At 44.7% G+C, this 22,867-nt stretch overlaps 1 protein-coding gene across 1 annotated transcript in view; it reads right to left on the bottom strand.

The window, feature by feature from the left end:
- The window catches only part of PIK3R1 (phosphoinositide-3-kinase regulatory subunit 1), a 92,165-nt gene extending 69,627 nt beyond the window's left edge, over positions 1-22,538 (bottom strand). Inside the window, exons 1-2 of the mRNA XM_043489234.1 lie at positions 22,402-22,538; positions 10,548-11,268 (exon numbers count right to left, since the gene is read on the bottom strand). Of these exons, the coding sequence (XP_043345169.1) occupies positions 10,548-10,881 (334 nt within the window). The 5' untranslated portion in view covers positions 10,882-11,268; positions 22,402-22,538. The remainder of the gene's footprint in view (positions 1-10,547; positions 11,269-22,401) is intronic.
- Between the last annotated feature and the right edge of the window lie 329 nt (positions 22,539-22,867).

Consider the following 22,867-nt stretch of genomic DNA (forward strand, 5'->3'; position numbering starts at 1 on the left):
TCACTGAGCAATTTACCAATAAAATCACATCTTGCTCTAATTTCTTTGAACCTCTCTCCTTTGAAAATGGAAAATTTACTTTTTGCTCCCGGGAAAAACCATGGCAAGACCTAAGTTAACCATGCTGTAAAATACTCTGGAATTACAAATTAACAATGATACAAATATTCAATGACATTTCCATAGTTAAGACACAGGAATAGAAAGAAATTTCAAATGAATTACTTACTGATAAAAGAAGCAACATTCTTAAACATTAGAAAAATTTTTTAAAGAATAAAAATAAAGCCACGAGTGTTTAGTGCAGATTCACAACAGATTACTCTATGAACAACCTGAGGTCATTTTGAAAACTGCATTTTCCAAAACACAGTAGCAAGTGGGAACCAATGCTGCCTTTCTCTTGCTAGGGCCGTGATCCCACATGCTGAGTCTGAGGGCACTGTGCTGTTTTTCTTCTTAGGGTAAAGTCTGGGAGATAACACTGACCACCCAGTAGTCCCTCTAGTTTTACAATGCACACTCACCTAATGCTTATGCTAGAGTATTATTCTCTTGGGTAGATATTTTAATACTTCTATCTCATAAATTGGAAGAAGTCTAAATAAATCTTTAAAACTTGAATAGGCAAATGTTATAAACATCGCCTCCTGCCTTGGAAAATTTAACAAAAAACCCACTAGAAAAATCCCTAGGAGCTCTGAGCACATATCACGTCAACAAATTCAGTTATGCTACACAGACAACAGTTCAAGGGAGGCATTCATCAATGTCTTTAACTCACTGATGAACTGCAGTATGTACAACGGGAGGACTCCCAAACCAATTCTGATGCCAGCAATAAAGGTAGGGCATAAACTCTCACAATGGTGAAACAGATCTTAAATTCATACAGTACATAGATCTGCAAAAACTTGGTACCAATTTGGCACTTTCATTAGCAACAATCTCACATCATCCCAAGTACAAAAGACCTGCAATCAGATCTTGCGTGAGGTCACGTGAGCACATCTGCTCAAATGTCCTTGTTTATTTCTCTGAGTTCCTTCCTTATTTTCTCTTCTAGCTTCTAGTATTGTTATTATTATTATTATTTTTACTTTTTGGCAGGGACTTCCCTCGTGGCTCAGACGGTAAAGAATCTGCCTCCAATGCAGGAAAGACCCAGATTTGATCCTTGGTTCGGGAAGATTCCCTGGAGAAGGGAATGGCAACCCATTCCAGTATTCTTGCCTGAAGAATTCTATGGATAGAGGAAACTGGCAGGCTACAGTCTATGGGGTTGCAAAGAGTCAGACACAACTGAGCAACTAACACACACACACATTTTTTGGCTATGCCCTTCAGCATGTGGGATCCCAGCTCCCTGACCAAGGACTGAACCTGTGCCCCATGCACAGGAAGTGATGGGAGTCTCAACCACTGGAGGACCAGGGAAGTCCTGGGTTGCATTATTGGGGAAACACTACTGTGAGAACTTAAGTTTTCTGGGTTTTGGTTCCCCAACAATTCTTATAAACAGGAATGGAGAAACTTTTACCGGTCAAGTGTTACTAAGAGGTTAAAATAAAAATATAGCCAGAACTCAAAAGATAGAGCATCTACATCTTATCTTACAAGTAGAGACCAGTGAGATAAGAAGGGTTACATAATTTACAGAAAGCAAAGCCGAGTGGAATTTCTGGTTCAAATAATATATCATAGGGATTTCTATTTCACATATGCCTACATCTTCACCATCTTGTATATCAGATTTGATCATCAAATTACAGTCTCCTACAATAGAGTATAATGAATTCACAGTGTTAACTTCAATATGCATCAGATTGTGACAGGACAGAAGAATCTATAGGTGCTGCACCATACAAGCGGCCAACCGAGAATAGATAAAATAGATGAATGCAAACACCCCCAAGCAAGAAACAGTAGACAAGGTATTCGTGAAAATGACAGCCAAACTTCAGGTGGCATAAAGTCAGTGCAACAAAGTTCTGCATATAAAAATTAAACATAAAGATCTTCTGCTTGCCTGTTTTGTTTTTAACTGCAAAGTTATGTCTTATGAGAACGTTTTAAAAATGTATACTGCACGCAATTATCATAGCAGATGCAAAACACAGTCTTTTATATAAACTAGGAATAACACATTTACTATATAAAGTATTCTAACATTTCATTAAACGTGACAGTTTAGGGAGCTGTACCGAGTAATTCAAATAAAGCCAATTTCTAGTTCACTCTGACCCCCTCTATTTAGATTAGTTTCATTGAAAGCTGAAAACACTGTTTTGATATTGAATGCTATAAATTCAATCAAGACCTCAAAAATTAAGATATAATCCATCATGTAACTGTGCCTCTCATTTCTAGTTAAAATATCAACTTATTCTCTCCTGTTTTAGCCTTCAAACCAATTTTATGTCCTTCCTCATGGAAATTTGTTAGCAACAAAAACACACAAATATGCACCAGCCAGCTGTACTGCTAACATCTGTTTTGTTTTACTAAGAAAAACATGGATATGTAAATAGCATCTAATACTTGGTATTCTTATTTGCCAGAGGTACCATATTCTCCCCTTTGGGGAAGCTACTTAGCATATAAGGTGCCATGTGTTGTTGAATTTCAGAATTTTGAATGTTTATTTTCTCAAACTCTGACTTATTGAAAAAGTGCTTATTAATCAGAATTCAGAAGTGTGCCTGTTTTAGACAAAGATGCGTTCACTTAGAAACCAGAAAAGAACGACATCAAAGTTATCAAAGGATCTATTGACAACTAAGCTAAACAGTTAAAATAGAAACACTTTTAACATGTAGTGTTCTACTTTCACAACAAAGAAAACTGTATCAGAACATTAACATTAGCTAGGTTGCTAGTAAACAAAATAGGATCACTCCACTTATACAGCTCCTGTTTGAATCAGAAGTGGGAGGGCTTCATTAGGTTGCACAGATATAGACATTGGACCCTTTACCCATTTTGGAAAAAAGAACACAGAATGAAAACTCTAGAGCCAGTAGCCTTAATAAAAGCCTCTGAAATACAACTCACTTAAGTAAAAATTAACAATAATTTTCATACTGCAGCTGGGATTCTACATGACACAGGCTATGGTAGCCTGGTAGGAAAGCTTTGTCTTGTCTGTAACCCTGAACTTAGTTGTCACCGAAGTTCCAGGAAAGAGAGTATCAAGACCTTCTCTTCTAATAACAGGCTGGAAGGAGGAGGGAGGATTCTAAACTCTCTAGGAGAAGAGGAGAGGGTCCAGCTCATTCCCACCTGCGAGAGGGGAGCTTCCGGCTCCTTTTCACCTTGGGGTGGCCTGCAAGTTTCTAACGCAGCTGGGTCAGCTCAGGGTGGAACCCTCCTGCTAAAAAGCAGCAAAGGTGAGAATCCTTTCTCTTCTTGTCAATTTCCTTTTCAAATAACTGTGGATATGGAAACTGTTAATTAGGGTTACTTCCTCCGGGAAAACAAAATAAATAAATTTAAAAATAACAGGGACACATCTTAAACCTAGAGAATTCAGTAAAAAAAAAAAATAGAAACGTTGGTGCTTCTGAGAGAGAGAACTGTGTTATAATATGTAACTAAATGCCTGAGTGACATAGTCTATCATAAGAGAAGTGGTTAGGCTCACCTGATTTTATAAAAAATGATTATCACATTTCTCCCACTCCAGGCCTGCTCTTTAGTCAATTACATTTATGACATCTTTCAGCAGTACTTTTCTCTTCTTACTAAAACACAAAGAGCAAATACATATATTGGGAATTCCCTAGCAGTCCAGTGGTTAGGACTGGGTGTTTCCACTGCTGGGGCCCATGGTTCAATATCTGATCAGGGAACTAAGATCTCCACACACACACCCCCCCCGCCCCCGCCCCACAAAGAAACACTTACATATTAGTATCTGGGTAAAAATGTCTACTGTTCTGATTTTTTTCTACTTGGTCAGAAGTTAAAGACAGGGCTCCAAGGCCCTGATCTTCAAATATCCTATACCCAGGCCTGCTTGCTCCCCTAAGCAGAGTGACTGATGAAAAACAGGGAGTCAGCACCGAAGTGAAAGGTCTCACCCCGTCACTGGGGGTGGTTAACCACAGTCCTCCCGAGTCGCAGCAAAGTCTCACTTAAGCAGGAGAGAAGGTAAGGAAAGTTGTGACAAAGCAGATTCTTAACTAAAACAGGATTCATAAGGCAGAAACTCGTGAGGCAAAGCAAACTGTTTTCACGGGTACCATTTCTGTGGGTAACAGCAGTACGTCCTACCACGGGGCTCAGCAGAGGTGTCTAATTTGGGATCAGGTCGCCATCCTCCGTGACCCCTGTACAGTGTAGCTGATTTATGTGACTTACTACAGCTGGCTTCCCAGACGAGGGAACGACAACCGTGAAGGGACACACAAATGCCGAGTGTGAAAAATGGAAAAATCACGTGCCTGGGGAGACCGTGAGAGCAAACACAAGCTGCAGGCTTTTCTCCTTTTCTGTTTGAAAGAATTTTGATCAAAGTTTAAAATAAGCCACACCAAATGTGTGCTTTATGTTTTGTATGTGGGACCAGCTGGGACCCACTGTCAGAGTCCAAAGTAGGAGCTGGGGGAGGGGAGGAGTGTGTGGATGGGGGATGGAGGTGGGGATGAACTCAGATTCCTAAGTGATCACTCAGGCTAGCGGATTTCAACATCCTATACAAACCAACGTGGTCATGGAATCTCGCTAGTCTAAATATTCCACATTAGCGTGACTTTAATTAAAGGACTGCAGAAGACTGTCTTGAGAAATAGCCCCACTGGACGCTATCTGAAAGAAACACATTTTGATTCTCTTATCCCTAAATCCCCACTTCCATCAACTCATTTCCTGGTGTCAGGGGAAATATGGCAGCGTGGTTGAAGAGGGCTGTGTTTATGGGAATGCCTTGTCCTGTGCGAGCAGCCTGGCGCAGAGAGGGCGGAAGGATGGCTTTTTAAGAGCTCACGAGTACCACCCACTGTGCACACCCATCACCTCACCAGGCAGGGAAGAGGTTCTCTCCAGAGAAGGTAAAACAGGGTTTGACTGGCTTTTGGGAAAATGAAATGTGCTGCTCAGAGCTGCAACTTTAGCTTCCACGCAAAGAGGAGATAAAAGACGGAGAGTGAGAGCATAAAATCTGTGCCCGAGGACACTTGCTGATCTTGACACAAGTTCTATTCACTTTGCTTAAGTGGCTGACAGAGCCCACTCTCAGCTCCACAAACTTTCCTGCCAGAAGAACTACCAGTCCTAGGAAATGGGATAGAAAAAATAAGCTTTGGAGACAACCAGGCAACCGGTCAAAGCCAAGACTGCAAGATTCCTCAGATGTGAATGATGTGAATGAACAATAAACCATGATGTCTAAAAACAGAAATGGGCTGTGACAGACTTGACTTACAAAGCATATGGCTTATTTCCACAGTCACGTGGGCTGTGAACCAGTTAGATGATGCATTTCAACAGCAAGCATCTGTCCACCCGCTGAGCATCTACGGCCCTGTTGGGATAATGGAAGAGTCCCCTGCCCTCACGGGGCTTACAGGCTACCTGAGGGAGCAGAAAACAAAGAAATGACACGACAAGTAAATTCTGTAGTAAGTCAGATGACAAATGCTTTGCCAAAGCGGAGAGGCAGGCTGCCACGAGAGACTGAGGTGGGCAGAGCCAGTCTCCCTGAGAAGAAAGCTTTAAGCAGAGTGGAGAGGAGGTCAGCCAAGAGCGTGTCTAAGCAGAGCATAAGGTGGGAGAGCGGCTTGAGGGGGGCTGGGAGGTGCCCCAGAGGGCACGCCACCTCTCTGAGGTCCTGACTTCATCGTTCATCCTGCTTTCAGCACAGAATAGGCGCTCAGTTCATTTAAACTCCAGGAAACACAAGGGGATCCAGTGTACAAACTCAATGCAGACAAGAGGCCAGCGCTTCGTAAGAAAACTGCACGCAAACCAGATAGGAGGACGGTACAGTTTCCGGAGAGGAACTGGGTGCCAGACCTTCCATAGGTTTGTGACCCTCTTTTCTTCCCCAAAGTGGAACATGACAGCTTTATTTCTAGGAACATACAAGAAAAGTGGGGAAAGCATGTTGCTATCTAAGGGGGAACTTCTCACACAGATTCTACTTGTGGGCAGAGTTTACGGACAACTTCCTTTGACAAAGAGGGTAGGCAGTGAGGAGCCTTAAACGCACATCCCTGCAGCCTCCTTTTATTCCAAGCTCACGGGGGTGGGGGTGCCGTGCCCACCATCCCCAAGACACTCCTTCCACGAAAGAGACCTGCAAGTCACAGGGGTAACTCCTCAATAAAATAAAGACAGTCAAACCTGAAAAGCAGGCTAAGTTGGGTAAAGGAGTGAAAATGGAAAAAAGGCCAAAGAATTCAATTACAGTAGGAAAAGAACCATCCTTTCTCACCTTCACATAATTTGTCCCTGCAAACACTTTTCAAATAAACACACTCTCAGGCAAAAGAAATTAGAGTCCCACAGGTTCCAACAAATCTGTCCTTACAACTGTTTTCCCTATCAATCTGACATGCAACTAGCATGAGCTGCTGAATCCTCTTCAGAAGACAAGATTAACATTTCTAGAAAATCTAGTATTTAGCATCTCAACTCCCTACCCAACCTCCCGATACTACCTTTTCAACCTTTCAATGGCTCCTAATTTCTCATTTATATTCAGGCCTGCTCTTTACTTTAGTGCACATTATGAGTCTCTTTCTTATTAAACTCTGCTAAAATTTTTCATTTTACTCTAACTTTCTATGCATTAAAAAAAAAGTAAAAGCTGTTAAAAATCTCAATTATTACCACAGTACATGAGAAAGAAAGCATTATAAAATATTTTATATCTTACAAAGAGAAAACTTGAAGGAAAAACTGGCTTTTCCGTATGCTATAATCAAATGAAGTTACACCTGATAGCAGATATCAAATGCAATTTTTGTTTAGCAGTTATTTTTACAAAATTTTTGTCCCTAATCTTGGCAAGGCATCCCTTTCCACCTTTTAAATAATCTTTTCTACTCCAACTCAGATATGTTTACGATTTTGTAATCTTTCGTAATGTGTGCATGCTTAGTCACTGAGTCATGTTCGACTCTGTGACCCCGTGGACTGGAGCCCACCAGGCTCCTCTGTCCATGGAATTCTCCAGGCATGAATACTGGAGTGGGTAGTCATTCTCTTCTGCAAAGGATTTTCCCAACCCAGGGATCCAACCTTAGTCTCCTGCATTACCATCTGAGCCACCAGGGAAGTCCCAAACTGTGACAAATGAAAATGAAGTGAAAGTCGCTCAGTTGTGTCCGACTCTTTGTGACCCCATGGACTCTAGCCCATAGAATTCCATCCATGGAATTCTCTAGCAAGAATACTCGAGAGGGCAGCCATTCCCATCTCCAGGGGATCTTCCTGACCAAGGGATCGAAACTGGATCTTCAGCATTGGAGGCAGTTTCTTTACCATCTGAGCCAAAACAAATTGCCAACAACTGCTATATCACAGAAAAAGCAAGGAGTGCCAGAAAACCATCTACTTCTGCTATATTGACTACACCAGAGCCTTTAACTGTGTGGATCACAAAAAACTGTGGAAAATTCTTAAAGAGATGGGAATACCAGATCACCTTACCTGCCTTCTGAGAAATCTGTATGCAGGTCAAGAAGCAACAGTTAGAACCGGACATGGAACAACTGACTGGTTCCAAATCAGTAAAGGAGTACGTCAAAGCTGTATATTGTCACCCTGTTTATTTAACTTATATACACAGTACATCATGAGAAATGCTAGGCTGGATGAAGCACAAGCTGGAATCAGACTGCCAGGAAAAATATCAATAACCTCAGATATGCAGATGACACCACCCTTACAGCAGAAAGTGAAGAGGAACTAAAGAGCCTCCTGATGAAAGTGAAAGAGGAAAGTTAAAGAGCTGGCTTAAAACTCAACATTCAAAAAACTAAGATCATGCCATCCAACGCCACTACTTCATGGCAAAGAGATGGGGGAAACAATGGAAACAGTGACAGACTTTATTTTCTTGGGCTCCAAAATCACTGCAGATGGTGCCTGCAGCCATGAAATTAAAAGACGCTTGCTCCTTGGAAGAAAAACTATAACCTAGACATACATATTAAACCTAGACAACATATTAAAAAGCAAAGACATTACTTTGCCAACAAAAGTCTGGCTATTCAAAGCTATGGTTTTTCTAGTAGAGATGTATGGATGGTGAGAGTTGGACTATAAAGAAAGCTAAGGGCCAAAGAATCGATGCTTCTGAACTGTGGAGTTAAGAAGACTCTTGAGAGTCTCTTGGACTGCAAGGAGATCAAACCAGTTAATCCTAAAGGAAATCAGTCCTGAATACTCATTGGAAGGCCTGATGCCGAAGCTGAAGCTCCAATACTTTGGCCACCTCATGCAAAGAACTGACTCACTGGAAAAGACCCTGATGCTGGGAAAGATTGAAGGCAGGGAGACAAGGGGACAACAGAGGATGAGATGGTTGGATGGCATCACAGACTCGATGAACATGAGTTTGAGCAAGCTCTGGGAGTTGGTGATGGACAGGGAAGCCTGGTGTGCTGCAGTCCATGGGGTTGCAAAGAATCGGACTGGACTGAGTGACAGAACTGAACTGACTGAATCTTTCATATGCTGATTATTTTTCCTTTTGAATCAGTCTCCATGTAAGGAAGTGTCTCTAACTTAAAATATCAAAAGTCAAATGAAGAATATGTAGTTGGTAGGAAAAAAAGAAACAATTATGCACATACCTCCTCCCCAGCTAAGTGAAGCTATGCAAGAAACAGAATGGTTGACAAAATTACGTATATATGTGTCAAACTTTTTTGACTTATCTAGAAAGAAAAACTAACTTTTGTTTTGAACTGTCAAGTTAAATGTATCATTTGGGCATTACTTCTAACAAATGGTATAATGTTTATAAAACAAGTATCCCTGTTGGGTTGTGATGGAAGAGAAAAGCTCTTCTCCTCAAGTATCTTTAGTGAGTTCCTTGACTTTTATAAAATATTCCCAATTCTACTTACCCTTGCATTCTGCTTCTTCACTCTTGGTACTTCATTCATTTGCGCTAGAATAAGTCAGTGTTAAAGAAGACGCAAGAGTACCAGGAGCTTATCCAGAAATAGTCAGTTTTACTTGACAAAAAACCACTGCAGTTGAGTCCACCCATTAGAAACACATCTTTCCATACCTTTCTCAGTCTGTGGGCAAAAAATTATACAGGGGGAATAATGCTTGAGATTTACTAGTGAAGAAATGATTTGACAAGGCTGTTAACAGCAAAGCAGCAAAACGCTTGCCCCTGTGAAATGCCTTAAGAAACAGCTGTGCTCAGAGCTGAAGTGGGGACCATCTCCAACCAACAATGAGCGGGTTTTGGGGTTTCCCTGGTGGCTCAGTTGTAAAGAACCCGGCTGCCAATGCAGGAGACACGGGTTCAATCCCTGATTTGGGAAGATCCCACATGCCTTGGAGCAACTAAGTCCATGTGCCTCAACTACTGAGCCCGCATTCTACAGCTTGGGAGCCACAATTATTAAAGCCCAAGTGCCCTAGAGGCCGTGTTCTGCAACATGAGAAGCCACCTCAACGAGAAGCCCAAGCATTGCAATTAGAGAGTAGCCCTCTTTAGCCACAACTAGGGAAAATGAAGACCCAGTACAGCCAAAAATAAATAAATAAAATTGTATATATAAAGGAAAAAAAAACCATGAGTGGGTTTGTATCAAGGTGGTTTCCATTTGAGATAAACATTCAGTGGCTTCTTTTTTTCTCATAAACAGATGACATGAACCAGGCAGAAGAGGTTCCCTGTGCCTCTATACTAACTACAGAATCGAGTTTAAGCTTCAGCCAGTACTCCTGGAGAAGAAACCAAGAGATAGAGACCAGGTTATAAAAACACTGGTTTCTTCTCTACTGAGTTCTGTGGTCATTTTATTACTCTCTCCATTTTCCATGAAGATCATTTTCCATTAAATATACTTACATTAACCTTACCCTCTACTTTTCCCTAATGATTATTTGGATATACAGTACCAATTACATGAGTAAGAATGCAATAGGTGTTTGATTCCACGGTGACTCTAATCGTGTTCAGAGACATTCACTAAACAGTTTCTCAGATATCATGTCCTATTTTTATAACAACTCTCCACCCCACGAACACAAATTTCTAGCCATGTAATAACTAACCATCTTTTATGCACCATATGTAAATTCAAGTAAAGCGGCTAAAACAATTTCTGCCCAGAGCATTTTATCCCAGCCCAACCAATCTGAGCGGAGAAGGCAATGGCAACCCACTCCGGTACTCTTGCCTGGAAAACCCCATGGACGGAGGAGCCTGGTAGGCCGCAGTCCATGGGGTCACACACAGTCGGACACGACTGAAGCGACTTAGCAGCAGTAGCAGTAGCAGCAACCAATCTGAGACTTTTCCTTTAAAAAAAAAAAAAGGAGTCATGAAGCAATCACTCGTCAATACTGACCTTGTTGCTCACTGTCTGCTTCAGTTTTTGAAGGACCTGGGGCAACAGGAAGGGGTCGAGGTGGCCGGGGCTTTGGTGTGGGAGGCGAGATCTTTTTCCTTCCAATATATTCTACGTAAGTTCCCGGAAAGTCTCCCCTCTCCCCTGTCGTCTCGTTATAGCCATTTAACCAGCCAATTTCTTCAGGCTTGGCCTCCTGGCCATCACTGAATCCAAGAGCGACTAAGGACCCCTTGTTCACAGTCAGTATGTCCCCCAAGTGCAAGTCAATGTCCTCGTCCCGCTCCTTTTTATAGTCGTAGAGCGCCCGGTACTGGTATCCCTCCGCGCTCATGGCTGCAGACCCGGGACCATGCGACGGCTGAGGCCGGCTGCGCACTGCAGTCTACCCTGACGTGTCTACGGGGAGTGAACTCAGAGTGCGCGCGAAGGCTCCTGACACACCTCCAGCAGGGGGCAAAGCGTCAATCTCCAAAGGCTTAGGAGGAGAGGTGATTGGCCATCCGGCCGTCCATCTGTCCTCCATGAAGGGTGTGACTCAAGTCAAGGCTCTCCTCCTCTGTGGCCGCGGTCCCTCCACCGGCTTCCTCCTCTTCAGCGACTCGTCAACAGGCCAACTCCAGGCTGACGCCCCCGGCGAGGCCCGATCCTTTCTGACGCTCTCGTCACGCTGCCCATCTGTCGTCTGACTTGACCAGGGCACGCCGCATGCGAGCTGCACCTAGCAAAGGGAAAACAAGACTTATGAATGAGCGGCACACGGGCCATCTGCGAGACTCTGGCCTCGGACTGCCATTCAACAAGTGCTTAACCAGTCTGGCAGATGGACATGGGCCGGCGTCCTTGCACTTGACGCGGTGTACACAACGAAGATGAGCGAGGCAGGCAGTCCCTGCTTTCTAAGAATGCTCGGCGGGCTGAGAGGGCTGCTGGCACATGGCAACATCTCTGAGACAAGAAGGGACCCAAGGAAACGTAACCCGAGGTAAATGTCCTAAGAGAGCAGAGACCGAACGCTAGGGAGTTCAAACAGGGGAGAGCAGGCATCTGATGACGGAAAGAACATGCGGTGTGAACTTAGGTGAAGCTGTGAGGAGGCGCGTGTCACATTCTGCTAAGAGCCAGAACAGGCAGTCCAATACGTGCGAGGCCAAAGAGGAGGCATCGGATCCCAGTTAGAAAGATAAGCAGGGGTTTATGACACCACGCATGAGACTTCATGAGTGATGCTAACTGCAATGGGAAGCCAGTACAAGCCTTGGAGAAAGGGGACAGACAGGACCAGGGTTGCACGTGAAGAATCTCACTCTAATCCTGATGCACGGGAGGGGCTGTCACAGAGACAGAAGGGGAGAGCCAGGCAAGGCATTTTGCAGCCATCTGGGCAAGTGGCCACGAGGGCATGAACCACAGTGGCAGGAGAAGGTGTGGAAAGGCAGGACCTGAAAAGGGACAAAGAGGTGTGTGGGGGTAATAGCAGTGCTGAAACATGGATGGAGAAAGAGAAGCACCTGGGACTAGGATACTGCATCCCAGTGGGGGAGACGGAGAGACCACAGCATGATGAGGAACAGGACCACAGAGAAGCCAAGAGGAAGGGCTCTTCCCAGCCTCCAGAGCTGAGTGAAGGTTCAAGGCACGATCCGACTACTGGTGCTTACAGATCAGCTACTCCATCCACTATTTTAGAACTCATTTCAACATGACATCAGATAATCAAGAAATATTTACTTGTGTGTCTGTTTAGCAACATGTTAGTATGTAGTAAAACAAAGAAATAAAAAAGACAAAAATTTAGTATATAATACCAGAACATAGGTCATTTTGTTGGTAACTTCCAAGCAAAAAAAAGCAAAGTAGAAAGTATAAACTGTACAGAAAAGTAAAAAATAAAAAGGAAAAATGTTCTCTCCTTCTCACTTTCTCTTTTATCCCAAAGGTTATTACTGTTTGATATTAAAAAGCAATAAAAATGATATATTATTTTTAAAAAGAGAGAAAGAGAGCAAAAAGGGTGACTGATCCTGAGTTCATGAGAAAACCATAGATACCAGTATCAGGCAAAGGGAAGCCAGGAGGCCTTGGTGGGCTAGAAGTGATGCTGAGCATCCAAACCCACGTGTGAGTAGCTGAAAACCTGGTCTGTGATTCAGGACAGGGAACACACCTGAAGTTTGATAATCAGCTGCAAATAAGACACGAGGAAACTCAATGGAATGAAGGAACTCAGAAAAAAAAATATTAAAAGTTCAAAAAAAAAAAAAAAGATCCAAGGATGAAACATTGAGGCTCACTGAATGCTGCTGAAATGGGAAAGTCAAGGTCTGGAGACAATGCCATGTCCTGGAAATAAGGGATAAGAGGGTTCAGGTGATTTCTAAGACTAAATCCTGCAAAGGCCTCTGGGAGTGTAAAATAGGCAGGGCTCGGTCACGCCAGGGCTGCGTCCATCATGGACGCATGGCAGAAAAGCAGAGCAAGCCACTCTAGTCTGATGGTATAGAGGATCTGATGTTCAGTTGCTAAATCGTGTCCGACTCTTTGCGACCCCATGGACTGCAGCACGCCTTTAAGGAGTTAAGGGATAAAGAGAAAGCAGATAGCTGCTGCAGATGACTCTATGGAGACAGTTCAGTGGAGGAGAAGATGCAAGTTTCTTCTTTTTTTTTTTTTTAAACTAGTGGAGGCAGAGGGCTCAGAGTCAAGAGACTCTCTTAAGATAGGCAGTAAGCAGCTTGGATTGCTTGGATTGCCGCTAGAACAGCAGAGAACAGCGTGCGCTAGGACACACTATGCGCACCCCGTTCATTTCTCCACGTTATCTTGGTCATAAAGAGGAAAAGCAAACTCACGGTTTCAGTTAAGCTGGCTGAACAATAAAGCAATGAAAACAATAGCCTCACAATGTCGGTGTGCTATGTCAAAGAGAGCTTTTGTAAGTTTTCAAGAGTGGAACCCTTTAGAAGTTTAATATTATAGGCACTCTGCGGTGCAGGCATCTTAAGAAGCAAAATCTAATCACAGATTAATTGTTATGCTGGCATTCAGAAGTGTAAAGCATTCAACTTTACATGGCTAAAGCCTCTTAGCTGTAATACAATAACGCTCTTAGGAGAGTTACATATTAAAAGAAGCAAAAACAAACACTGGAGATCTTTGTGTAGCAAGAATATTAATCTGGGGTAGTATTCTACTTTGCATTTCAGTCGGCAGAGGAAAAAAAATTAAAGCAACCAGCAGAGCATATGAGAAAAATAAACTATGTTATGTTTGAAGACAGCCTCTCCTTTTGCCAGATCCAGAATCAAATTAAATATTCACTGCATAAATTCACACAAAAATGTAGAACTAGCAAATCCCATTTTTAGTACTAATGTACTCTGTTACAAATGAGACACAGAACTCTAAAGAACATGGAAATCTACATATCCCTAAATGCCTGGAAACCAGGCAATATGCCTAAGGATAATTTAATTCCTCCAAATTTGCCTTGAAATTTTTGTTAGCTTTTCCTGGCAATTTATGTCTTTTGAGGGGGGTAAAAATCCTCAACTGGTAGGCTGGGTAGATCTTTCCGGCAGCTGCTGCCTATGGCTTCCTGTTTCAACAACCCAGAAGGCCAGTTTGGTGAGATTCTTAACAGAATGAGCAGTATAATGATCCCTCTCTCCCTTCTTCCCTGTCCCCTGCAATTCCTCCTCTCCCCTCTAAAAAGCCTCAGCAAACTGCCAAGGCTTGCTCATGACATATCTCTGCAGCTATGCATGTCCTGCACCAGGGGACACTGTAGTACGAAAAGCCTCTAGGTCTGCTCACGGTTTTATAAACCTAAAAACTATGTTTACACTGGCCTGAAGCTAAATCCCTGCAAAGAGATAAAGAACCCTGAGGAACCCTAAGACTCTAGCAACTGCTAGACTCGAAAGCAGCAATAACAATCCTCGCCTTAGATGCCAGAGACTTGTCTCTACAAAGAACCCCTCCCTCACCATTTGTAAGAACCACCTTACCTTGTGTATAAGAATCTTGTGCAGAATTCTGGGCCCTCAACCGAAAAAAAAAAAAAACAAAAAACAAAAAAACATCCCCGGATCTTCTATGACTCTAGGGCCACAAGTAGCACACTTTTATCTTCTGGGACTCCACCATCAAGGCCAGGAAGACCAATCAAAACAATCCAAGGTCAGCCATGATTCAGTGGCAATTAAGTGAGTGGAGAGCAATTAAAAGAAGCCAATTAAGAGGGAGAGCTGCCTAGCCATCTGGGGGGCAGGTGAAGGGCATCCTATGGAGAGGTACAGAGAAGCCTTGGCTAGAGGGAGGGGGCATGTGGCTTCTCTGCTGCACGATGTACACTTTCTCCTGATGGCCACGCCCAATTAAATGATGTCACTGTCATCATGGTCATCATCCAATACTGGGAGCTATAGATGTATTAACCCATTCAACCATCACCATCAAATATTTATTGGGAGCTATATGTGTATTAAAATGGGTCAGTAACCATGAGGTGGGTACTACCAACATTCTCACTTTACGCAAGAGGAAATGAGGTGCAGAGAGTTTGTGTCTTGGCTGTGATATCTTGGCCATGAAAACGCTCAGCAAGTGACAGGTAAAACTAGAGTTCAGATCCAGACAGTTTGGCTCCAGAGTCATCACTTTTAACATTCTAAAACCTGCTGCTCAAACTCAGTTTCCCTGGATGCCCATGGATGGCCAGATACGTCAATAAGGTCACCCATGTAGATTCCTTGCCTGCATACTCAGACCTCTCAAACTCATCTTCTGCTTTTTACTCTCTGTGATAGTGGCCTTATTGGCATCTGTGGCTCTTTCACAATAAAACACCTGCACAAAGAGAAGCCTTTATAACTCAGCAGGAGTGCCCTCAAGTCCGAGACTCAGCATCCTGGACCATGCTGATTTTCTTCCAAAGAGACTTTACTGAGATGCATCCTTGCCAAACAAGTCCATAAGTGGGTGAATCAAATATTGGGCACCGAACTTCTAGAAGGGCTACCCTCATAGCTCAGTTGGTAAAGAATCTGCCTGCAATGCAGGAGACCCCGGTTCTATTTCTGGGTTGGGAAGATCCTCTGGAGAAGGGAAAGGAAAGGAGATCAGTCCTGGGTGTTCACTGGAAGGACTGATGCTGAAGCTGAAACCCCAATACTTTGGCCACCTCATGAGAAGAGTTGTCTCATTGGAAAAGACTCTGATGCTGGGAGGGATTGGGGGCAGGAGAAGGGGATGACAGAGGATGAGATGGCTGGATGGCATCACTGACTCAATGGGTATGAGTTTGAGTAAACTCCGGGAGTTGGTGATGGACAGGGAGGCCTGGCGTGCTGCGATTCATGGGGTCGCAAAGAGTCGGACACGACTGAGCGACTGAACTGAACTTCTAGAAGGCTGCCCTCTTCTGGAATCCTGTCCATTTCTGCTCTACAGGCTTCAGCTTCTGTCACCTAACTGCCTCCTGCTGCTACCCCAGTCCTCTCACTGTACAACTTCTGACAACTCAGTCCCTCCTGGGCGGTGGGGGAGGGAGATGTAAATCATCATCCACAGCCACCGGGGAGATGATGTTCAGAGGACTAGCAAGTTGTCTTTCTCTCTCCCTCAGATTCGCCCCAGCACAGCAGAAATCTCTGCAACCTCGGACACTGGCAGTGCCTAGATTACTGGCCTGTGGTCAGTGTGAGCCCAAACTATATGTTCCCCAGGTTCACAAGCTTATATCTCTAACCTCTTTGGCTACATGCACCTGTCCATTGAACTATTTCCACTCAGTTCCAATGGAATTATTTCCACAGTTTAGGTTTTTATATGCAGATAATATCCACCATGGGGCTTCCCTTGCAGCTCAGATGGTAAAGAATCCACCTGCAATGCAGGAGCTGCAGGTTCAATCCCTGAGTCAGGCAGATCCCCTAGAGAAGGAAAGGGCAACTGACTCCAGTATTCTTCCCTGGTAAATTCCATGGACAGAGGAGCCTGACGGGCTACAGTCCATGGGGTCCCAAGAAGAGTCAGACGTGACTTAGCGACTAAACAACAACAGTATCCACCATTCGTAATTTAATGTTTTCAAATAACGGAGGCAGTTTCATGACATAGGCTCTAAGCCAGTGCATAACCTGAGTTACTGTAACAAAAGGTATAAAGAAAACCTAGGAACAAATAACAAATTAACTTACTCTTATAGAACATCATATGAAACAGTTCAAAAGTTCCTTCATGGGAATTTATTTTGCTCCTATCTTTCAAGTCTTTCACAGATTGCCTGCAATGAAGGCAGATTTACTCTCTCTGCTAAAATACTGACCAATTCTCATTCTGTTCCTCAGAATAAAGTAGCTTCTGATGCCCCACAAGAAGCAATCCATGACTTCTTAATGTACAATTGCTTGAAAGTAGATTTTCAATTTAACCCTCTAACCTGCAGGCATTTGGGCAAAGAACCAAACACAACTCTTTGAAAAGTCCTCTGACTTTGTTGACTTACTCATTCCCATTTACAAAGGACAGAGATTTAGAAATCTTGGTGGGGAGGCAGGAATAAAGAACATTTTCAAATCACTTTAAATAAACCAAGAATATATCCTGATCATGTGATTCTACCTTGCCATGAAATCAGCTGTTTGGTCCTGGTTCTCAGCACAAGACAGACCTTCAATCCAGCTGCAAAGCTACAAATTAATTCCTGGGCCCCCAGCCCTACAATTCATCCTTCCATCTTCAGGGTGGCAGCTCTGAGTAGGGCAACCTCCCTAACTAAACTCACACCACTTTTTTAAAAAACAGAAAACACAGTTCATCATCTAAAAATCTTTTCCCCTTTCAAATATGGTGTCCTGGAAATCATGAAAATCAAATTTTCTTATTAAACATAATGAATTTCAACCTAAAATGCTGGGCTCAGGGTAAAATTTTATGGGGTGTGAATTTCATCTCAATTAAAATAAAATGATGGGCTGGGATGAAGCCCCAAATCAGCATCCTCAAGTATCTCCATTCATTTTTCAAACCAACCAGAACGAGCGCCAGGCTGCCAAGCTCTGGGGGAGTTGGGCATCTGAGCCGCGACTCCTGCCCGCAGGCTCTCTGGGGGCTGGGTGTGTGGGGACGGGACAAGCCCTGGTCAAACAACAAGGACATGGGGCTCTCCAGAAAGCAAAGTGATGGGATGGCGCCAGCACTGCCGGAGGCGCAGAAACACAGCCCCAGCTGGACGCATTTCTCAGGCTCAGTGGTCATCACAGGGAGGCTGTGGCTTCCAGAGCCTGAGAAACACATCCTGTCACCCAGAAAAGGCCCTGGGGTGGACCATTCCAGTTCTCTGCATCACCCCGGGCAAGGAAGCCCTGAGAGGAGGCCTCCCTGGAATGGCAGGGCGGAAGAAGACACTCTAGCGTCTCTCCTCTTGTGAAAATAGGATGTTACTGTGGAAAATTCTCAGCAAGCAGGTGAGTGTAAGCACTGGACTTCACACTCAAAGATGCTTGTCCCCACTGGAGCCTAGATTTTCAAACTTGACTTTAAACTTTAAGAGACTTTAAGTCTCTTAAACCTCTCTGTGCCACTTTCATTATGAAGATGAAAGGAAATTATTTATACAGAGACTGAGCTCTGGGCTTGATAATCAGAGCTTAATATAATTAACACCGACACAGCGCTTACTAGGGGCCAGGCACTGTCCTTCTAGTTTTGTATATATCAACTCATTTAATCCTTGCATTCTGGGTACAGTTTATCATCTCCATTTTACAGATAGGAGAATCGGCACAGAGAAGTTAAATAGCGTGCCTCAGGTCAGACAGCTAGTAAACCACAGCTGGAGCAGCAGTATTGTTACTCCTATCATTATTATTAGCATTGATTGCTACTTATACAATTCCTATTTAAAACTGGAAACATTTGCCAAGAATTTTCCTTTGGCACTGCTTCTAAACTCTGCAAACTGTTTTCAGAGTAAATCTGAAAAATTTCAGAAAGATTCTTGAAGCTAGCCAAAATAAAACTCTGTTTCTTTAACTCCTTTTCAGAGTAAATAGATAGACAGATAAGGGTTGCTTGTGGACTTTGTCCATCTAGTCCTGGGGCAGAGAGTGGCTCTATAGAGGTCAGTGCTGAGGAGACCTGGGAGGGGCCAGGGATGTGTGAGAGGGTGGTGTGAGGAGGGGGTGGAGTTAGGGGACAACACTCCTCTTCAGGAAGCTGTGGTGGCTGCTTTCCTACCTGCCTTCAAAGGAAACAGGTGATCCCACTCACACAATTCTCCAGGGACTGAAAGCAGGGGCTGCTCCTGTTGCAGCCCTAGCTCCTAAGGCTGAGCCCAGGGTGGGACCACTGAAGTCCAGTGAGGGAGAGGGGTCCAGCCTGACCCAGGCACCTCCCTTTCTTCACTCTCTCCTCCCTTCTGCCAGACTCCTGTGACTGCAATACTCTCTGGGGTGATTATTACGATGAACACCATTTTGACTACAGGTGTGGGGGGTGGGGGGAGTGGGGGTGAGGAGCACACATGTATAGATAGACTTTAAGGAAAACAATGCTGGGAGGATAAAGTCTCCAAAGATGTTTTTATACTAGGATTTTTCTTTTTTTTTAAGCAAAAGGTCTATTACACTCACTCTATCCTTTCAAATACACAAAAACCCTAACATCACCCAAACAGACATGGTTAGGAGTAATTACAGTCTATTTTCAGCTGCTTTGGCATCATGTATGTGAAATAGCCTTTAACTGCCACTTTCTTAAGCAAGTAATTCCAATAAGAGTGTTGGTAGAATCATGGCAGGTAATCATATTAGGATGTAGGTGGAGGAGACCGGGATGCAGAGGAGTGGGTGGAAAAAGGAATAGGATGAATATTTCAAAAATGAATTACAGGCTAAGTTTTTTATTAAAAGCCGTCATACAGATGATATTATGCCTTGCCTTCTAAGATGATAACCCCTTCCTTCCATTGATAAGTGAGGGCTTCTAAGGGTTTCACTAGGACACTCTATTCTCTTGCCTTCACTGGCAAATTCCTGTGTCCTCCAAAATACAGAAGAGCTGTGGGGAGCCCGTTTAAATGTATAATATACTAAAAAAGGCACTTCCCCTTTTCTTCTGCATTGTGTATGCCTCAGTTGTGGGAGAATTAAAAGCAAAACACCAAATGCAAACATGATCTTAGCTTTCAATATTCTACCTGACCATGAAATTTTTTTTTACTCTGCTCATTGACCATCTCTTCACTAAAATTCATTTTGCATATGACAAAATGCAAACACAATGGGAGCTGAACTAGAATTGTTCCTGTTTTAATAAGCAAGTGGACAATCTTTCAGATTAGATATCTTTTTAGAATACTCCCTTAAAATACCCAGGAAAGATTTTGACCAACATACTAGCCTAAGAATTACATGGCATTCATGAAATTTTAATTAAAGATATGGGCAAAATTTTTAACAACACAAAATTTGAGTAAGTGGAGCAGGCTTGCATGAAAATACAAAACCCTCTATAACCAGCTTAGGTGCAGTTAACATTTCCAGCAGATAAATCTGCACTACCACCACCACTGTCAATAAGCAAAATACATATCACCTATGACTTACTGTACCACTTCTATTTCCCAAATCAACTTAATACTTTAGGGATTTACCGTTCTTAATAAATTTAAAGACACAGCTAGAGAAAGACAATACAATTAATCAATGCAAGTCTGCTCTCTGCATCACAGAGGTGAAAAGACACAGTGATACCATCATTTTACAAAAGCAGATAAAACAGCAGATAGTAATGTGTACAATGCAAATATCTGTTATGCAACTGACAAGAACAGGTCCCGAATCAAGATGAAAGTTAAAAAGCTACATGATAACACACTTGGAAAGCCAGTATCAGATATACAAAACTTTCTTCCATTCACAAAAATTTATATACTTCTATGGAAAAAAGTACAACTCTGTAGTTGCAATTGGCATATAGAAGCTAAAGAGGCTAGTAGTTGACATAACCCAGCATTTCTGCAAGGCAGAGAGCCTCCTCCACAGGCCTTTCCAGTTTAAACCTGATCCTGAACCAAACATGTCTTTCCAAATTGAAGAGGGATCCCTCAAAAAAAAAAAAAAAAAAATTACCCTGGGTATTTTCTCTGGAATGACCAAAACACTTGCTTCCCAAAGCTTAAGTAACTCTTGTTCCTAAGAAAACTATCATCTACTGCTTTTAAAAAACTATTTATTTCAAGACAGTGTATTCTATCAAGAAATTATGGCTAGGAGTGCTTTTTTTCCCTCCCTTTCAATGATTTGTGTGTTTCAACGATTTCAGTGTTTGGGGCCTTCTGTGCAGAAGTCACCAAATTCCTGATGATGACTGATAAACCTGTCTTCCTACTCTGGCCTATTCTAGCTGATACCTACCTATTGTGACCTTTTCTAACTAACACCTAATCACCTTTAAAGTTGCCAAAACGCAACACAAGCTAATGAAAAAAAAAAAAAGGCAAAAAAACCCACTTCACAGAACGCCTGGGTCACTTAACGTTGTGAATGTCCCGCCTAACAACTAAAACTTCAGCCCCATCACACTGAAATGACAACCTAATGCTGCGTTCAAAACCCGGAACTGTTATATCCTTTCGTACTTCGCACAGACTGACAAAGAGGAAAGAACTGGAGAGGGGGGGAAAAAAAGGCCGGAAAAACCCCTATCGCTTCTAAAGTCATAAAACCCCCAAACCCAGTAAACTCACACTTATATACCAGCAGTGCTGCAGCTAAACCAGAGATTAACGGTAAAAGTGAGAGCTTTCTGATATTAACTGCGTCCAGAGAAGCAGAATTTCCCCAAATCCAGTTCACACACATTTTGCATTCAACATGTAACAGCCATTCCGCTCACACCCTTTCATTACACGATCGAATCTGGTTACCAAAGTACATTTCTGCACTGGAGCGGTTGGCCTGAGCTTTCCTGTTCTCTTTGTCTTTTGATCTGCCGGGCAGTTTCTGCCCTTGAGAAGTGAGCGTAAGAGCTGTGGATTCCAGACAATTCCCGCACGATCTTTCAGCTCGAGCTTCCACGCTCTCTCGCTCCCTCTAGCCGGCTCCATATTGCGGGGCCAGTCCCTCCGGTCTCGCCTCACGTTACAAAAAGCTAGATTTCCGGGCTGTCCGAAGACCCCATTAAATCTGCCTCCAACAACCTGCCACAGGCCCGGGCGGCATCACACGCCGAGTGGGGCCCCAGCGACCGGCCGCCCCGAGGCACACTTCCCCCACCCCGGAAGAGGAGGGAGGCAAACTTCGAAGGGCGGGGGCCGCGGGCGAGCTCCTGGGACCCCCGCCCGCTCCGGGGAAGAGCCCGGGCAGAGACCCGGGTGCAGCCGGAGAGCGCGGGGGAAAGCAGAGATCCGGCCCGCTATCGCGAAGGCGGCGGTCAGGGCGCTCTCCTCCGCTTAAGGGCTCCGGAAAACTGCAGCCGGGCGACTGGGGGAACCCTCAGGAAAGTGTACGGTGACGGAGAGGTGGCGGAAGCCCGAGTTCGCCTGGAACTCCGGGGACGAATGCTCCCGGCGGCGCGCACACCCCGCTCGGAAGAGGACCAGGGAAACGGGAGCCGCGAGGGAGCCGGGAGCACGCGGGGACGCTGGCCGCGAATGGGACCCGCGGCTGCCCGGAGGGCGGCAGATGCCAGCGGCAGGGAGGACGGCGGCCGGCTCGCTTCCCCCGGCTCGGTTCTGCAGAAGGAGAAGCGGCTGCTGGTGACAGGAAGAGAGCGGCTGTGGCCGCGCGCGCACGCACCGCCTCCCCCTCCCGAGCACACACCCGGACCCGCTGCCGCCGCCTACCTCCCCGGCCGGCCGGCTTCCTTCCTCTGCTGGGCCCAGGCTGCACCGGCAGCCTCTGGCGCGCACGGCTCCGATGAGCCCCTGACCCAGCTCAGACCCGCCAGCCGTTCCCGACCCGAGCTCGCCGTCTCCAACCCGCTGCCAGCCGTGGCCGCCGCTTCCTCCAACTCCGCTCCAGCTGCTCGCGACTCGTCTCCGCGCGCCCGCAGCTCCAGCGCCCGGCAGCGGCCCCGCCTCCGGCCCCGCCCCGCGCGCCCCGCCTCCGAGCCCGCGCCAACCAACGCCCGCGGCTCCGCCCCTCTCTGCTGGCACCGCGCCCTCCGCCGCTACCATTCACCGCGCGGCCTGCGAGCCAGCTGGGCGGAGCTAGGAGCCGGCTGACCCTTCCTGCGGCCCGGCTCGCCTTCCGCCCCCAGCCGCGGGGATGCCCTGGGCGACCCGGCCGAGTGCTCTGGGTTTTCGCCCG

This window comes from Cervus canadensis, chromosome 16, assembly GCF_019320065.1.
Source record: "Cervus canadensis isolate Bull #8, Minnesota chromosome 16, ASM1932006v1, whole genome shotgun sequence".
In the NCBI taxonomy this organism is placed as follows: Eukaryota; Metazoa; Chordata; class Mammalia; order Artiodactyla; family Cervidae; genus Cervus; species Cervus canadensis.